We start from the raw sequence: 17950 nt of genomic DNA on the forward strand, positions 1-17950 counted from the left end.
CAAATGGGACTAGATTAAAGAGAACCTCAGAAATAGCAAGAAAAGTTCAGGTTTCATGCGATAGCTTTGGTATTATAATACTTAAGTTCATTCAGGTTGCCAGAAAACGGCCATAAAACCTCAAATGACCATTGTGCTGCCCCTTTTGACCTTAGGTTAGGGGATATATAGGAACCAAACGGGGACAAATTTCACATCGAACTACCTAAAATTCCCCTCCATTGTGTCAAGTTTATTGAAGGTTGACTTTGGTTTGCTCATAGTTTGACTGGTGGACCTATCAGATGAGGTCACGATAGCAGGATTAGTTTCTCCCAAAGCAAAACCACTAGCAGCTTTATAAAGAAAAAACTGCCCAAGTTGACTTTATTTGGAAGAAGCCAGTTAGGCCTTGTAGGCATTTTGAGTTTTATGGGTTTCTTTCCATTACCTAACCATTGCAAGAAGAAGTTATATAAATCTAATAATGGAAAAGAATTCTGAGGTCCCCTTCCCATTTCCCTCAGACAAAACCCCACTTCCCCACCCTGAATGCCCTCGGTGACCTCTTCCTAGAGCGACCCCTCAGGCTCACCCTCCTTTTTCACTCTGATTCTACCACAAAGGCAAACTGTCCCATCGACGTGTCCACGGCTGACCAAAGCTGCTGGGCATCCCCATGGGCATCCCCATGGGCATTTGCTACTGATAACATCCTCATGCATTCGGGAAAGGAGACTGTCTTCTTGGCTATTCCTGCCTCCCAGCTTCTTTTATTAATCCCCAGGGAATAGCAGAGGGCAGGCTTTTACTTTTCTTAAGATTTTCCAAGGGCTGGGGTTCATTCGGGAAAGGAAGTTCAATGCCAGAAGGGGAAATCATAACGGTCACTAGAAGGAGCTATTTTGAGAGGCCCCCTTGGAATTCATTATAGGACTTCTTGTTGGATTAAGTCCTGGCCTGCTGTCACTGGCGGACAGTGAGACTTCTGAACTTTTATTTTCCTTACCATTCAGTTCAACTGCTGAAAGGTTTGGAGAGACAAAAGAGTTCAACTGCTGTTGATGTCTCACCTTAGATGAGTTAACCCATTTGTGCCTCAGTTTCCTCTTGTTTAAAATGCGAAGAATAACAGTAACAGCTACCACATAGGGTTATTGTAGATATTAAATGAGTTAATATATGTAAAGCATTTAGAGTAGTATCAGACTGCTCTAATAAGTTCTGGATAAGTGTGAGTTAATATCCACATCATACTGTTGCCTTTCATGCCACATTTCTATTACCTTACACTTCTGCAATGGGGTCATTTCACATAGGTGAGGAATTTACATTTTTCCTCTAATAAGCTCTGTCTGTTGGCTTGGGATCGTTTTTTCCAAACTGGTGGGCCTTTTTACCTGACTCAATCATCCAACATACAGATTTTTATCTTCAGTTTACTATTTATTAATATCTTCATTTTACCACCCGAGTTCTCTCTCATTATGAATGATGGTTTTAATTAATTAAACAAACGTATTAATGGCTATTACGTGCTATGTTTCTGAAGTCAGTGTGTGTATGTGCACATGAGAGTTTAAGGCAGGGATATAACCCCCTCGTCTCAAAGGTGCATCTAATTTTTAATAAGAGCACAAATAATTGGAATGTTTAACTAGGAGTCTGAGACGAGACAGAGTCAGTGGGATACTGGCTGTGGGTAGAAAGAATCGTGCTATAAAGATCTAGCGTGGAACATTGATGCCTTGGTATAGTTTTTTATTAAAGGAACTTTCCTTGCCAAAATGCATACTAGAGAGAAAAGTTAGTTTTACTCTTTATTTTATCCCTTAGAATTTAAAAATATGTAAATATATCACACCTTAAGGGCAGGAGCAGAGTGAGGTTAGCTTTGTTTAACAAAAACAGGGCAGCCTGTGAAGCTTAGAAAAAAATCAAATACAGGACAAATCACAAGAAGGCCTATTTTATGGAGTGAGTAAACCAAGAGGTGAGCCAGACAAAAAACACTTGGTAGCTTTAAAAGTATTTCAAATGTATTTGTATTCAGAGCTCTACTTTGAGGATGCAAGCTTTGCAGATAGGCAACTATAAAATAAGTTCTTGGGAGTTGATAGATTGAAAGCTTTTTAAGAGAAGGCAGAGCACAGAGTGGAAGGAGGAGGTATGTGTGATACTCAGTGCTATGTGGAAGAGAAGAAAGTGCTTTGGGTAGCCAAGGGGCCTACACAATGCAGCAGCCCAGGAAGGACTTGAACCGGTGCTGCCCTAGACCGGAAGGGCTTCAGGAGAGTTGTGAGCAGGATCCCTTTCGCGTTGACTGTGGCTCAGTCTGCGGTGGTCCAGGTATTGCAGAGGGAGCTTTCTGAATTATAATTCACCATAAGTGTGGTGTGTTCGAGGCTGTTCAACAAATTATGTTGTTTTCTTTTCTGGCAGATGAAGGAATTGGAGCATATAATCTCTCACTGCTTTTGCCTCTCTAGAATGTTAAGACTCCATTAGGGATAAGAGTCATTCCTAATTCTCCTAAACATCATGTTGCCACCATCAGAACCGGAACTGGACTGATGAAGGGGTTGGGCCTGTTTGACAACTCGTGGGTACTCATGCTGATAAGAAAGCTGATGGAAACTGGGGTACCTATAAAGAAAAGGGACTGCAAGGCACACCCATTCATGCATTCAGCCAACATTTTGGCTTCCCTCCTGTATTCCAGGCACTGCACCAGGCACTGGGGCTGCAGAACCAAATGAGACCTGGTCTGCTCAGAAGAGCCTACTCAGCGGAGAACAGATCAACAAGAAGAATGCCATCGGAGACCTGTCCTAGGGCATATGGCAGTTAAGGCAGGGCAGCCCAAGGTGTCCTTAGGCAGAACAGAAAGGTAGGCTCACAGCAGTATCTCATTTCTAAACTAGACAAGACTGTAGGAGCCTTCACCTGACTGACTGGCAAAGCGGCGGTTTTTTAAAACAAGCCAAACATTCTTTTAAGGGGGACCCTGGCCCGTGCTAGCTGATTCTGCCAGTCTTTTATGGACATAAATACCTAAGAGGGAAGACCTGGTGAAGCTTTGGAAGTGGAGGAAGTCCCTCAAAAGGGGCTGCGTTTCCTAAAGGGCGCCCCAAAAGGGCTGAACTACTTCCATCGAGGAGAAAAAGACTCAGGAGGGTGCATGTCTGGAGTAATTTCAGGGCTTTTTCCATCTTTCCTGATGTGGCAACAAGGAAAGATTTGTTCGTTTTATTTATTTATTTTCGATTTAAAAGGATTTTTCTTTTCCCCTCCCCCCGCCCCCCCCCCAAGCCACTCCGGTTTGGGTTTTCCATATGACTCATAATTCCTTCCGAAAGTGGAGTGGAATTCATAAAAGTGGTGGAGGTGTGGGGGCAGGCTGGGAGCCCCGGGGAGTCTTCACTACCTACATTCCCACTCAGCCCCGCGCGCAAGCGGCGGCCCGGGTGGGGAAATCCAGCCTGCGTCCGGGATGGCGGCTACTATTAAAGCCCCAGCGGCCCGGGCCGGGTGACTGGGCGGCCGGCGCGGCGGGCACGGGAGGGTCTGCGGCGGGCGGCGCTGCTGCAGCCTCGGCACAACCGCCGCCGCCCGCGGGCGCGAGTGTGCGCGGGTGTGGAAGGCCGGCGTGCGGGCCGCGAGGGGTGTGCGCGCGGGAGGCGGAGCGGGGCTCGCCCCTCGCCGGCGCCCGCCGCCCCGCGGGTGATCTCTCTCGGGCCGTCTCGAGCACCCCCCCGGCCCCTCACGGCCGTTGGTCCGGGCGGGGGAGGGAGAAAGTGAGACTTGGTGTCATCACCATCCATTGTCAGAAGGGGAGGAAATTGGAATCTAGCAGCGGCGAGCAGCAGCTGGGCGGTCACATCTGGGAATGCAAAGCCGACCCCCACCCCCTCCTCCACCGCCGCCTCCTCTCTCACCCAGGATCACTTCCGAAACCACTTCGCCTTCAGCCCCTGCCTCGGCCAGAGGTTTCATTTTTCACTGAATATTTACGAAAGCTGGCAGCGTGAGACGGGGGTGGGGTGGGGTGGAAATAGCGGCTGCTTCTTTTCCAGGGATTGATTTAATGGGGATGTGTTCAAGGCAAGAGCGAATTCAGAAGGATATCGACGTGGTGATCCAGAAGTCCCGAGCCGAGAAGGACTGCTCGTTTGCAGGTGAGTGCTCGCCTTTCCGGAGCCGCGGACCCAGCGCCAGCTTCGTCTGCCCGCCCGCCGCCCCCCTTCCCAGCTTTCTGACCGCGAGGCGTGTGGCTGGGGGGTGGGGGGTGGGTTGCACGTCTCCATTCCGGGGTTCATTTGGCAACAGCTGCTGCAGCGAGAGCGGGAACCAAAAGGGGGAAGGGAGGGGGCGCCAGCCTCTCCCCTTATCCCTCCCCACCCCCCAAGTCTGGGGCAGCCACCGGCTTTGGGGACAGAACGCGGGTGGTCCGAGCGGGACTCTAGGCGGAGGGGCCTTGGGGTGTATTTTTAGACCCCCGTGGATGCCCGGAGCCTCCAAACTCGCCTCCGGGGTTTCAGCAGCCTCGACCGAGCGGGGCGGGTAGGACCCGCCGGGTTTGCGCATGGGAAGAGCGGCGGCGGCCGGGAATGGAGTCCGCTGCGCTGCGCTCGTCGACAGCGCCCGGCGCTGGGGCCCTTAAGGGGGGCAGCGCTGGGCCGATCTCCGGTCCCTTCAGCTCCGTGTAGTCCCCTCCGACTGACAGTGCGTTGCCCCGGAAAGAGAAGGGATTCCTGGGGTTCCCGAGGCGCCCAGTGCCTCTGCCCGGGGGTCGCCTTTCGTCCATTTTGCTCCCCCGGGACAGGGATCGGATTTTGCTTTCGCAGCCTGGAGCTCGGCTGGGGCCGCTTCCGGCCGCCCCGACCGGGAAATTCCCGCCGTTGCCATGGCACCCGGCACTTGTTGCGGGGGGCGGCCTCCCGCGGCACCCGCCCGAGGTGCGCAGCATCCCCTCCAGCGCGGCGCAGAGAGGGGATCTCGCTTGCACTCTAAGCCCTCGCCTCCTGCCCGGCCAGGCCTCCTCTTTGCTCCAGCAAACGGGGCCCCAGTTTTGACCAGGGTTAAAAATCCACTAAAGGTGTAGCTTTTAACTGGACTTTCTGTTTCAGATTTCAGATACTCAGACTCCACCTTTACTTTCACCTACGTTGGCGGCCCCAAAAGGTATTTGTGTGTATAGAGTTGCTTCATTTCCTGTTCATACGCTTGTGTTTCCTTTGTTCTGAGTGTGTTCCCTGTTTGGTTTTTTGTTGTTTTGTATGTTTTTGTTTTTGTTTTACTCCTGTTCTTTAGCCCCATCCCAAGCCTGAGGTCCCTCGGTTTTAAATAGCAGAGGGGCAATACATGTTTGATTCAGGCGTTCCTAAGGATCACACCACAGGCAGTGAGCAGAGAGAGCTCTTGCACTCTTCATGAGAAAGCTATGCTACAGTAATAGCTTGCTCTTGAGACGTTTGGGGGTTGATATAGGCAAGCAGGTGCAAAACTGGAATCCTGGGTATGAAGTGACATGCATAAAAGATATTAGATGTAACACAATAGTTTGGTCACAAGTAATGATTTTCCTGGTGAGTTGGCGCTGCATGTTTCCATGTTTTCTGCAGGTTGACATAAACATGCTGTCTGCCAATTCTCCATACTTTTTTTTTTTTAAGGAATGGTATTTTGGTTTTAACATTTAGTTATAGGAAAGCAATTGGAAGTTTTATGTAACTGGAGCATATAACTTTTTTCCTGAGGGGGGAAGAATGACAGATGTATATACATTCATACTAAATTGTTAACTGTGAAAAAAGTTCAAGTCCAATTTTGTATTTAGGAGGGAGAGTTAAAATGAAAGGTAGCCATTAAAATATACCTTGCTGTCTTCACTTGTTAAGTTAGGATTTTTCTCCCTGTTAGCCCTTTGGTGAGACAGTGGCTTCAAAGATCAGTGGCTATGTAGGAGAACAGTCAGAGATTTAGCCTTGCTGTTAGGGCTTGACGTTCAATATCATTTGATCACATTCCAAAATATCTCTTAGCTAATGGAAACATTTATGAACATATAAATTACAAAATAAGCTTTCTTCTGTAAATACATTGTAAAAAGCTTGGAATTAATGTGAATCTTTAAAATGCTTAGGATCTGTGCTATAATCTACATCTCAAAAAAGCGTTAATTAAAAGTGATCAGGTTTCCCATATGTAAAGTTTGTGGAAGCCTCACACTTAGCATATTGATTTGATTTACTAGTTGAAAATATAACATATAATATGTATTTACTGGGAGAGAATAAAATTACAATTTTTTTAGTTTACTGTAGTACCATCATTTTTGTAATTATGAATAAAAAGAATAAATTAGAGGAGATTCAACTAAATTAATGCTGCTCCTACACTTACTATTCAGAGAATGTTGGTGTATGACTAATATCCTCTTGGATTATTTTAACAGTTACAGTACAGGCATACCTTAGAGATATTGTGGGTTTGGTTCCAGATCCAGAACCACAATAAAGCAAATATTGCAATCAAGTGAGGTACATGAATATTTTGGTTTCCCAGTACATACAAAAGTTACATTTACGCTATCGTGTAATCTATTAAGTGCAATAGCATTATGTCTGACAAAACAATCTACCTACCTTAATTAAAAAATACTTGATTGCTAAAATATGTAAACCATCATCTGAGCCTTCAGCGAGTCCTAATCCTTTTGCTGGTGGAGGGTCTTACCTTCTATTTGTAAAAAACCCAAAAAAACCCAGAAAAAAACAAAAAACCCACAATGTCTGTGAAGCACAATAAAGCGAAGAGCAATGAAATGAGGTTTGCCTGTATGCTTTGTATTGAAAATATTCCCCATGCAATCAGGTAGATATTTGAGCTGTCTTTTTCAGTTGTTCATCTAGTGAGAGGTGTGGAAGGGGAAAGCCCTGGGTAAGCTTTTCAACTAACTGGTTTCATTATTTTCAAAAAGATACATAAGTTCTTTTGGCCTCAGTTTACTTGCCTATACAAGGAGAGGGTGAGCCATAGGCTTCATGTCTTTAAGATCTGTTAGTAGATACAGCTGTGAGATTCTTTGTCAGCAAATTATAGAACTAGTGTTAACTTAGCCAGAGGTGGAGAAGGTCTGAATGTCTCCTGGTAGCAAGGCCAGGGGTTGGGGTGAATAAGTGACTAATAGAGATAGCATCAGTTTTCACTGCAGGAGCTAGTCCCAGGGTTGCTCTTAAAGTAAGTGATGTTTACTTTTCTGTGTAATCCTTTTAAGGGATAGTGTTTTCTTTTGTCCCTGATTTCAATACCTGGGCCTTGTGCTTCCAAGGTGGAACAGCCTCCTGAAGAAGAAAAAGAACAAGAACAACTGTTGATTTGATTTCTTTTGTCTTCTCAAAAGCTTATTCTACACAACAGTAGCGAAAAGGTCTTTTATTAGTATAGCAATAATGATCCCTTTACTGATAATCCCTTTACAGGTTTGTACCTCCTAGAGAAAACATTTTTTTTTTCTGAAAATAAAACTATATTGTTTTCATTAACTACATTAGGTTATGATGTTTTGTATTTCTCATTGCGATGTGTCAATTGGGCAATTAAAATTAAAATAATCCTGCCCTCTTTTGATTTAATGTGCTTATCAACTTAAAATAATCAATTAATAGTGTCATTTCAGATAAACTCGACTTCACCATTAAAAGAAACTGATGGAGAGATAGTACATGATTATCTTTGTTATGGTTAACTCTCATTTCATCTAAACCATTGAAATATATTTCAAGAATAATTTTCAATTCAAGTTGCAGATAAAATTTAATAGAACGTTTCCTTTCTGACACTCTCCAAGAATGAGTTACACTTTGTTCTAAAGGCAGAAGTTGATCTTACATGTTACTATTCAAAAAAAGAAATAATACTGGGAGTTGTTTTTACATGTACTGTTTTTTATGTGTTTGTGGATAAGAGGAAATGCCACGAGGTGACTTTTTGTCAGGACTGGCCGGTGGCGTAGTAAATTGGCCTTTCATTTGGAAGTCATCAGAGAGGGACAAAGTGCCTGTGAACATGTGCTGTTCTGACTGTAGGTGAGGAGTGAGGGGGAGCAGACGGGCTGCTGGGAAACGGAGCTCATCAAGTTTCCCCTAATGGAAAGGTTCATGGGATTATCAGCATCCTCACTTTAGGATGTGCAGATTGAGGCTCAGAGAGTTTAAGAATCATGCTCCCATTCACTCAGTTAAATGAGAAAGCTGCCACGTAAACCCTCCTCTGTCACATGCCCGAAACCTGTGCTTATTCCTCTATGTGAGTCTTCCCAGCCTTTTTGAGCATGGAGACACTTGAACGTCAAAAAATTATGCGGAGGCTTACTTGAGAGTGGTCGTTGTAGTGTCTTCTGATTGAAAAATAATGAGAGAGGAAGTGTTAAATGTTAGGATTTTGGTTATTAATACCACCTACATGTACTTGAGAACTTGTGGTATATGCGCTGCAAGATTAATTCATTTTAGCAATGGTCCTTATAATAGCACTGATTCCTGGACTCCTTGGAGTAACTCCTACCCAGTGCTACTTCCCAATTTCAGGGGTGTGCCAAGAACTATAAACCAGAGGCCTTAAATGGACACAATTTGTAGGTTTATGCAAAAGTCATTCCCTCCTGTACTTTGTCATGCTTGTTATCGGCCTTGTTCTTTCTTCCTTATTGATGGGCAGTAAACTCCTTAAGACCACAGACGTTGGGGGTTCCGGTCCTGCATCTTACTTGCGGTCAGACATGTAGTTAATGGTACAAGAAACAGAAGGGACAAAGTGAGTGGCGCCAGCTGTTCAGGGGATGGGAAAACAGGTTGGGGCCAGCGGTTAACAAAGGCAATAGAGAGCCAGGGGAGCCCCATGGGCCTGGCCGCGGACCCCTGGGATTTCCTGATGGTGAGCTTCCAACAAGCAAAGTATTGTGACGATATCATTGCAGTTTTAAAAATACACAAATAGTACTTGTTTATTGTAAAAATTAGAAAAAAGGATAAATTAAAATCGTGTGATTTCTCCATCTTCTATTATGTTAGAATTCATTCTTTCAGAATTTTTATGTGTATTTGCATATAAATACATGTGTCCAAAGATTGTATTGCCTTCTTTTGAGACCTCACTGTTTTTCACCCAAGAATGTAACAACGTCTTTTTTTAGAAAGGACATGAGCATAAAGAAATGTTTATTACTTTGGGAGTTTTCCAGTCAAGGGGTGTGACATCGTGTAAGAAATCTAATACTTGTTAGAAATTATTAATAAATTAGCAAGTTAATATTTGGCAGACTGTTCGGAGTTGCCTGCAAATTTACACCCTTTATTGTAGGAAAAGACACCCTTTCATGTGGTCATGGCATCTTTTGAAGTACACCCTGTTTTCAGGAGCTTCTATTCATATAAATGTGTCGGAGCATGGCATGTGACACTAACAATAGTACTACTCTACAATCACTCAAATTTGGGATGTACAAATGAGATTTGCTACATCCTCTTTTTCCTAGGCGTTTGCATGTGCCGCCTGGAACACTCACCTGCATCCTATCATCCTACCTCTCCCCTCTTAATCCTAGTCAGTCTTCATGGTCCAGATCTTTGCTGAGCCAAATTCCCCTCTGAGAAGCCTTTCCTGGCAATCCTCTCCCCTGTGATACCTGGTAGGTAATTGTAAAACCGTGTTGTCACAGTGTATTGTTAGCACCTGTTCACTCACTCATCTGCCTGAAGGTGAGACTCTTGGAGGCAGGGTCTGTCCTGTCCATTGTTTCTCCAGCCCCAAGCTCACTGCCTAGTACAATATATTTTCTCAATAAATAGATGTTGAATGAATTACTAAATGAATGCTAAAAAAAGGTCTTCTGGCAAATGAGTAGCAATTTCCTAACCAAAGTTACCAGGTATAGAGATATTGAAATACTTCAGAAATCCCCGAATCTGGTGATGTCACTTGCAGTGGAATGTCTCAGGAATCTAGAGCGAACGAAAGTTCCCTAGCCGAGTTATAAGTCCTGTTCTCTGGAGCACATGCCCAAATGATTTCTGGGTATAGACAATGCAGTTTAGGATAATAGGGAGTTATGGGGACTGGCTCACTGCAAAGTTTGGACTCCAAAAGTATTTAATTTTTAAAAATCAACAGCACTCTGGTGATCAAGCAGGGTTTTTTGGGGGGGGGCAGGGGGCGAGGTTCCTAATTCACCTGGGCTCCCCAGTTGTAATTTCCTAAGTCATGGGATGCCATGGAGAGCAACAATCTACTTGATTGCTAAAGTGCATTTGTTTTTTGTTTTGTTTTTTTACTTTCTTAGAAAGGAGAAGTGCCCATGCATGCAGGAATGGGGGAATTGGGAGGGTGAAGTAGTCCCATCATCTCTAAAAGAGTCATCAGTTTTCATTATGAAAGAAATACAGTTTATTCTAGAAATCTTGAAATATGCAATTATTTTGAAACCATCAAGTGCTCCTTAAGGTTTCAGAATGAAAAGAATGATCATTTATTTTAAATTAAAAATTAGCCTGTTCCTCTTGGCAATGGGACTTGCTCATCATAATTTTATGTTATATCAGTTATTATTCAAAATAATGACCTTAAAAAGAAAGCATGCACTTGGAGCCCTGGGGACCTGCCTCGCAAGCTGTGGTGACTGGTGGAAGCGTGTGAGGAAGCTGAATGAGTGATTTCTGGGCTTTCATATTCCTTTCTAAATTATAGCTGCTCTGGCTCTTTTCTATTCAGTATAAAATTTTCTTTGAAAAAGGTTTCATTATTAAGTGAGTTTTAAAACCACTGACCTAAAATAACCATCAATTTAACACAGGTATAATTTATGGAAGCTTCTATATTAAAAAAAAATTTTAAACCCCATTTATTTCATAGGTTAAGAAATTACCACCAATCATGTTTATTGGACATACTCTGTGCTGTACTTTTTGTGCACTTTACATCCTGTGTTTGCAACAGAGATGAGTAGGTATTTTGTCAGCTATTTTATATTTAATAGCTAAAGAAACAGGCTTGGGTAATTTAAGTAACTCACAGTAAGAGAGAGGCAGAGTAGGGATATATTGCAATGTAAGTCTGTTTATGTGAGGCTTTAAGGGGCAGTGGTTGTACTGGCATGACTAGAATGGTTGGGAATGTTTGGGGATTGGGAGGGATTGCTAGTGGAATGTCTACCAGGGGCAGTACTGAAAATCTGGTGGGCACGCAGAGTGCCTGAGCCCAGTGCTAAGATCAATAGTCAGAAAATTATGTACATTGGCTGTGGAATCCTTATGCAAATATTGGGCCAATCCATTTTAATTTTCTATCATTTCTCTCTGCAGCATTAAATGAAAACATAGTGAGATTTCATCAGTCCTACACATATTTTGTAATTGTCTGCACAGATTTGCTTTTGGATAGACTGTGTTGTAGTAGATAAATCTTGCTTTAAGGGAGCTGCCACTTAGTATGGCATTTTAGTCAAGTTATTGACATCTAATCTTTCTCCTTTTCATTCTCTAAATTTCTGAAATCCCATCTTCCATGTATCCCAGGGAAGACTAATAGTAAATATGTTTTTATTAATAAGGCTTGTCATTCCTATTTTATTGTGACATAATTTAGGCTTTCTGTTCAGTCGTCTCACTTAAATGCCGGACACTTCCACACTTAAAAATAACACATCATTTCCTCTTTAAAAGAAGCTGCTTTTGCCAGCCTTTCCCTGGTCAGCATCACATCGTTGGAGCCAGCTGGGGACCACAGTCTTCAGGTTTCATGCGCCCCGCTTTATTTTTCACCTCTTTGGAAGCGCCAGTGACTCTTGTTGAAGTCCTTGTGGACATCTTCAGCCCTCCCTGTGTCAGCTCTTGACTTAGGTCAGTCGCTTTACCTAATGTCTTACAATTCTTGATTAACAGCTTCTCACCCATCCAGTTCGTTTATACCTCAACTCGTCAAACATGGCTTTAATCATAGCATTTACCTGCTCAAGAAGCCTTCAAATGCGACCGTAGTTTTCTTCATATCAAATTTAAACCTCTCTTCTTGGCTTTCAAAAGCCACCTCCCCCACCCTTTCTATTTCTCAGGCTTCCAGACAACAACTTACTGTTGATGGACCTCCTCTCTCTACTCAACAGCAGTTTGTATTAATTTAGTGCATTTAAACATACACAGCTGTTCAAGGTTTATTGATGGATAACATTGTGTCGCATAATACACTTGGTTTTGGATATCAAGATCATGGTTTTCATTATCACGAAGACCAGTTCATTTAATCTTCTTTGGCCACAAGTGGCATCTCCGTGAAAATAAATGATGTATTTATGCTCAAGAAGAGGAAAGAGCAAGATCATGAGTAAACAAAGTGAGAATGAGAAGACAAAATGAAATCCGAGGAGGATAGGATGAGAATGTAAATAGATTATACCCAGTCCATTACAGAATAACAACTGTAAATCTCTAGTGTAGTTTATTTGCATATCAGTGACATCCTAGTTGGTGGCTGACACTTCCTTGGTATTAAACAGAGGATGCCAAATCATTACAGTGTTATATTTAAAAGGGAGACTTCCACTTAAACCTCTGTGCAGTCAGATCAATTTTCCCTGTACTGAAATTAGTAGACAGCTAGCTCACCCCAAGGTGGTTTCTTTCTGAACATTTTGAAATGTAAATTGCATATCCTAATGGCCTGGCAGTGTTCTTTGTACTTGACAACCAACTCTGAAGTGCTGTGCATATTTAAATTTTCATCATTGTTTTGCTTACAAAACAAGTATAAGTTGTTATCCAAGAATCACTTATCGGATATTTTTATATTTGACGTATAGGTTGGAGCCAAGACTAATATAACTAACTACTTTACATTTGTTAGGCTTTTACATCTACGAAGAAAAAAGTTGAGGCAAAATTGGAAAAAAAAAAAGCAAAAATGCTATTAAGGACAGAGCTGTGTAAAAGAGAGAATAAGTCAAATTCTTGAAAAGTCACCAAAAACATGAATATTCTGTTTAAAGACACCTCTAGTTCCTAGCAGAGTGCCTAGAATATAGTGAATATTTCCTGGTATTTCTTAAATGACGTAATATTTTTCCTACACAATGTGATAGAATTTCCCAAACTACTTAATTAGATGTTAGGTATGTGGCCAGGTATGCCTGGGAAATGTCTGGAAATAAGTTAAACAGTTTTAATGGTTGGCTTTTAGAGCCTTTTATGTATCCGTGTGCATTATGCATACCCAAGAGGTGAATGAGGTATTCAGGGTTTTCCAGATTGATTTGATTACAGATCTGGAAAATCTTGAGAGAGTTGTTTTGTGGAAAACACTGGCAAACCCTGAGTCTTGTTCATTAAAAGTTGTGTTGAGTAAACAGTACACTGTAGCAGAAATGGAAATGGCCGATTCACATTGAATCCTGAAGAATTTGTTTTCAGTAATTTTTACTGAACTTGCTTTATGACAAGAAAAACTTCAGCTAAAGGCATTTGGCATTTTATGCCACTAACTTTCTATGTGAGGATTTATTTCTCTGGGTCTGTCACTCAGTCTTATGTTGAATCCATTTATGATAAGGGCTCTCTATAATGCTTATTTATCAAAGACCCGGAATTAACAGGGGCCTTTTTGGTTCATGATCAGCCCGGTAAGGAAGTGTTAGAAATAGATACTGATTCTGTGTAGCAGACGTACTGGTTATGTCCTCTTCAGTTCTGTCACTGTGACTGCTGTGGAGATCAGGGAGCAATCTTGGATGGAGTGAGTATACTTTTGGAGAAGTTCGTCCTGAGGGATATCTGGACTTTGTCTACATGTTTCATTTCTTTGATAAATTGCATTTAAAAAAATCAATGAGGGTATCTATTTTGTAAAATAATTTTCCTCCCAGTGACCAAATGAGAAATTTACTGAAGGAGTTTTAAAACATTTCTCAGAATTTTCTTCAACATTAGTCTGGAAGCAGATGCCCCCCCCCCTTTTAGGCAGTGTCAGTCATTAAACTTTTTAGGAAACTGCATGTTATTTTTGGTAATACGAGAATGGAGAATGAAACCTCTGCCTAAAGTGCCCTCCTGTGAACCCAAGGCCAGATAGGTATATATTTTAAATGGTTCATGTTAACGGTAGACACATTCCTCTATGAATGCTCCATAGCTTTCGTGATTCAGGGAAACCAGTGGAACCTCACAGGTAGTGAGAATCTAGTAAATTCTAGATTTCTCATTTGGAGGTCAGTGTGCAGAGTCATAACTGAGTGAATTTGCGATTGTGATAACACATTGGTCAATCTGTATGTATCCATGTCATCGATCAACCAAGTTGGATATTGGCATGTGGGAGACGTGCAGAAGGCTAAAATCTGCTTCATGGATGAAAGCTGATGCAGTCGTCATTTCTCATTAAAATGCACCACAGCGAGATATGCAGCATTATTAAAAAAAAAGAAAAAATAGGCCCTCCAGCCGAAAAGCAGCTATTACTTTATTATTACCACAGAGTTTCATATGATTTCTTAGTGAATGGTCAAATTCATCTTTAGTTAGCTAAGAAAGAAGTTTGAATAATTCACTGTGAGCCAAATTCTCTCTCAATTCTTTTTGGAACAGTCCATCTTTATAGGAAAACCAGCCTAGAACGGTGAGTTCAGAGTTTTAATTAAGGGATTTCAATGAGGGTTACATATTCCTGGCTGAATTTGGCCCCAAATGATGAAACTTGGGCCAAGAAAGACTTTAAACTTAATATTTTGAGATCATAACTAGTTTGATTTAATATGAGCTTTCTGTGTTGATTTCCTGTGTCATTAATTTAAAATATGCAGTATCCTTAGTTCTTGATGTCCAATTTACACAAAATCCTTTCCTGCTATTGGCAATTGGCAGGGAAAGATCTACTTAGGGCAGTAGTTGCACAAAAGGTTTTTTTAAAACAGAAATGTTGACATTTCCAGCCTTTAGGGTACATTCTGGGAAATGTTACATTTCAAATGTACTTTGAAATCAAAATGCAGGTGCTTAACACTACACACTTATTAGAATGGCCAAAATCCCGAACCCTGAAAACACCAAATGCTGCTGAGGATGTGGAGCATAGGGACTCTCATTCATTGCTAGTGGGAATGCAAAGTACAGCCACTTTGGAAGACAGTTTGGGCAGTTTCCTAAAAAAACTAAACATACTCTGACGATGTAGTTCAGCAACCACGCTCCTTGGTATTTACCCAAAGGAGTTGAAAACTTACGTCCACACAAAACCTTCATATAATGTTTATAGCAATTTTAGTTTTATTCAAAATTGCCCAAACCTGAAAGCAACCAAGATGTCTTTCAGGATGTGAATGGATAAACGGTGGTACATCCAGACGATGGAATATTGTTCAGCTCAGAAAAACAAATGAGCTATCAAGCACTTAGGAAACATGGAAGAAACTTAAATGCATATCTCTTAAGTGGAAGAGATCTCAAAATTCCACATACTGTATGATTTCAACTGTATGACTTTCTGGAAGTCAAAAACTACGGAGACAGCAAAATGGTCATTTTTGCCAGGGGTTGCCGGGAGGAAGGGATGAATACTCAGAACACAGAGGATTTTTATGGTATTGAAACTATTCTGCATCATACTATAATGAGTGGATACGTGTCATTACACATTTGTCCAAATACACAGAATCTTCAACATCAGGAGTGAACCCTAAGTTACACTGTGGGCTCTGGGTGATAAATATGTGTCAGTGTAGGTTCATTAGTAGCAAATGCACCACTCTGGTTAGGGATGTTGATAATATGGAGGCTGTGCATGTGTGCGGGTAGAGGGTCTGAAAAATCTGAACACTGCTCCATTTTGCTGTGAAGCTAAAACTGCTTTAAAAAATAGTCTGTTAAAAAAAACAAAAAAAAAAACAAAAAAAAACAAAAGGGCCAGCTGAGTGGCTCAGTTGGTTAAGAGCTCGCTCAAGAGTTTGAGCGCTGAGCAACAGCGGTTCGAGTCAGCCCGAGCTGAGCAGCCGCTGAGCTGCCAACAGGTGGCAGGATGGCTCAGCTAAAAAACAACAACAAACAAACAAAAACAAACAAACAAAAAAAAAATAGTCTGTTAAAATAGCTAGAGGAAAACAAAACAAAACAGGTGCTTGCAAGACTTTTTCAACTTCTAGATAAAGATTCTGATCTATAGAAAGTTTTAGGACTTCTCAAATTGAAGGGCCTTGGCACAAAACTAAAATGGGTAACCTATATTATGGTTTTAGCATGCAGCTAATTACAAGGAAATCACAGTTAAATTAGAAACCTATCAATTTTATTCAAATGTAGATTATAAAATGATACTAAATAATAAGTAATTATCCAGTATTTCAAGAAATACTATTAACGATTACAAAAATTCTGTTTATACCTAATTTCCTAGTCACCACAGAAACACAGTGTTTAATAATGCCAGGACACTTCCCAAATAAAACCAAGTAGGATTTGGTGCTATTGGGTGTTTCTGTGACTGAACACTGAACTTAAGCATAAAACATATTTGAAACATTTCTCTTTTGCACACACAGTTATGTACACAAACCTGCAAAACATATTGCAATTACAATGCATTTTAAGATTTACCCCCTAAACATACAAAGACTACATTCCAAAATACACTTGCAGACATTAAGAAAATAATAACATACCTATTTCTCCTTCTCCCTCTCTCTCTCTCTCTCTCTCTCTCTCTCTCTCTCAATCTCTCTCTCTCTCTCTCTCTTTCTCTCTCTCACACACACACACACACACACACCTGCTTCCCCCCCCCATAACCACATGATTCTTAAAGATGGGAAGCATTGAGAATTTAGTTACCCTAGGAAAACAAATTTTTTTTAAATGTGGGGAGGAATAGGTAGGCAAAGGACAACATAATTTAAAATTTCTGATACCACATTACTGCTTTTAGAACCACCACAGACATACAATAAAATTCTGAATGAAAAGACATTAGACTGTATTTACAGATTGATTATAGTCAGCATTTTTCAGGGCTTACGAAATTGCAATTTATATTTTCCAAAGGACATATTGCAAATGTTGGTTATGTTACATGATTATTTTAAAAGTTATTTATAACCCATAACATTATATTGTGTGTAGCAGAATGGACAGATTGACTTGGATTCCTTTTAACCAACCAATCAAGTGGCTTAACTTCCCTGAGCCTTGATTTTATCATCTGTGAAATCGCAGTGATAATAGTGCAGGGTTTTCAGGATCCAGTTAGATCATATGCTTGGGAGGGAATCTTGAAGACTAGTCCTTGGCTCATTGGTTCGCTAGGAGTCAGCAGTACTCAAAATGCTGTTATACTCACGGTTATACTTTATTATAACAAAAAATACAGATTAAAATCAGCAAAAGCACAGGCTCGTTGGACAAAGTCCAGTATAAACCAGGTACAAGTTTCCAAGTGTCTTGTCAGTAGAATCACATGGATACACTTAATTTCCCAGCAATGGTGTGTGAGGAAACGTGCAAACTGCTGCCAACCAGGAAAGCTCACATGAACCTTGGTGTCCAGCGTTCTTATTAGGGGATAGTCACGTATGCATGCCACACCTCTGTGACTGAACTCGGCTCCTCGGGCTCCCGCCTCCCCGAGCAAACACAGGTGCTCGATATAAATCACATTTGTTAGCATAAACTATCTGAGCAAACTGGCGCTGTGTGGCCCAGAGCCTTAGGCACATCCAATCACTCTTTCCAGGCCCAGAGCTCATTTCCTAGGAACTGGCCAACGTCCAGCCTCAAAGACAGGCCTTTCTTGGGAATGTGCAGGGTTTGAGTAACCAAGGCCTGAGTCAATCCATTCCTACACATATGCTGACAGTGTCCAGCATGACCTGACAGAGAAGGCAGGACTTGATATTATTAACAGTACTGGCCTGATTCTAGGTCCTGGAGTCTGGAAGCCA

At 41.8% G+C, this 17950-nt stretch overlaps 1 protein-coding gene across 1 annotated transcript in view; it reads left to right on the top strand.

Annotated features, from left to right (window-relative positions):
- Window positions 1-3721: 3721 nt before the first annotated feature.
- The window catches only part of PARP8 (poly(ADP-ribose) polymerase family member 8), a 176421-nt gene continuing 162192 nt past the window's right edge, over window positions 3722-17950 (top strand). Inside the window, exons 1-3 of the mRNA XM_019641448.1 lie at window positions 3722-3968; window positions 4056-4157; window positions 5109-5163. Of these exons, the coding sequence (XP_019496993.1) occupies window positions 3869-3968; window positions 4056-4157; window positions 5109-5163 (257 nt within the window). The 5' untranslated portion in view covers window positions 3722-3868. The remainder of the gene's footprint in view (window positions 3969-4055; window positions 4158-5108; window positions 5164-17950) is intronic.

Source organism: Hipposideros armiger, unplaced genomic scaffold (assembly GCF_001890085.2).
Source record: "Hipposideros armiger isolate ML-2016 unplaced genomic scaffold, ASM189008v1 scaffold_60, whole genome shotgun sequence".
Classification (NCBI taxonomy): domain Eukaryota; kingdom Metazoa; phylum Chordata; class Mammalia; order Chiroptera; family Hipposideridae; genus Hipposideros; species Hipposideros armiger.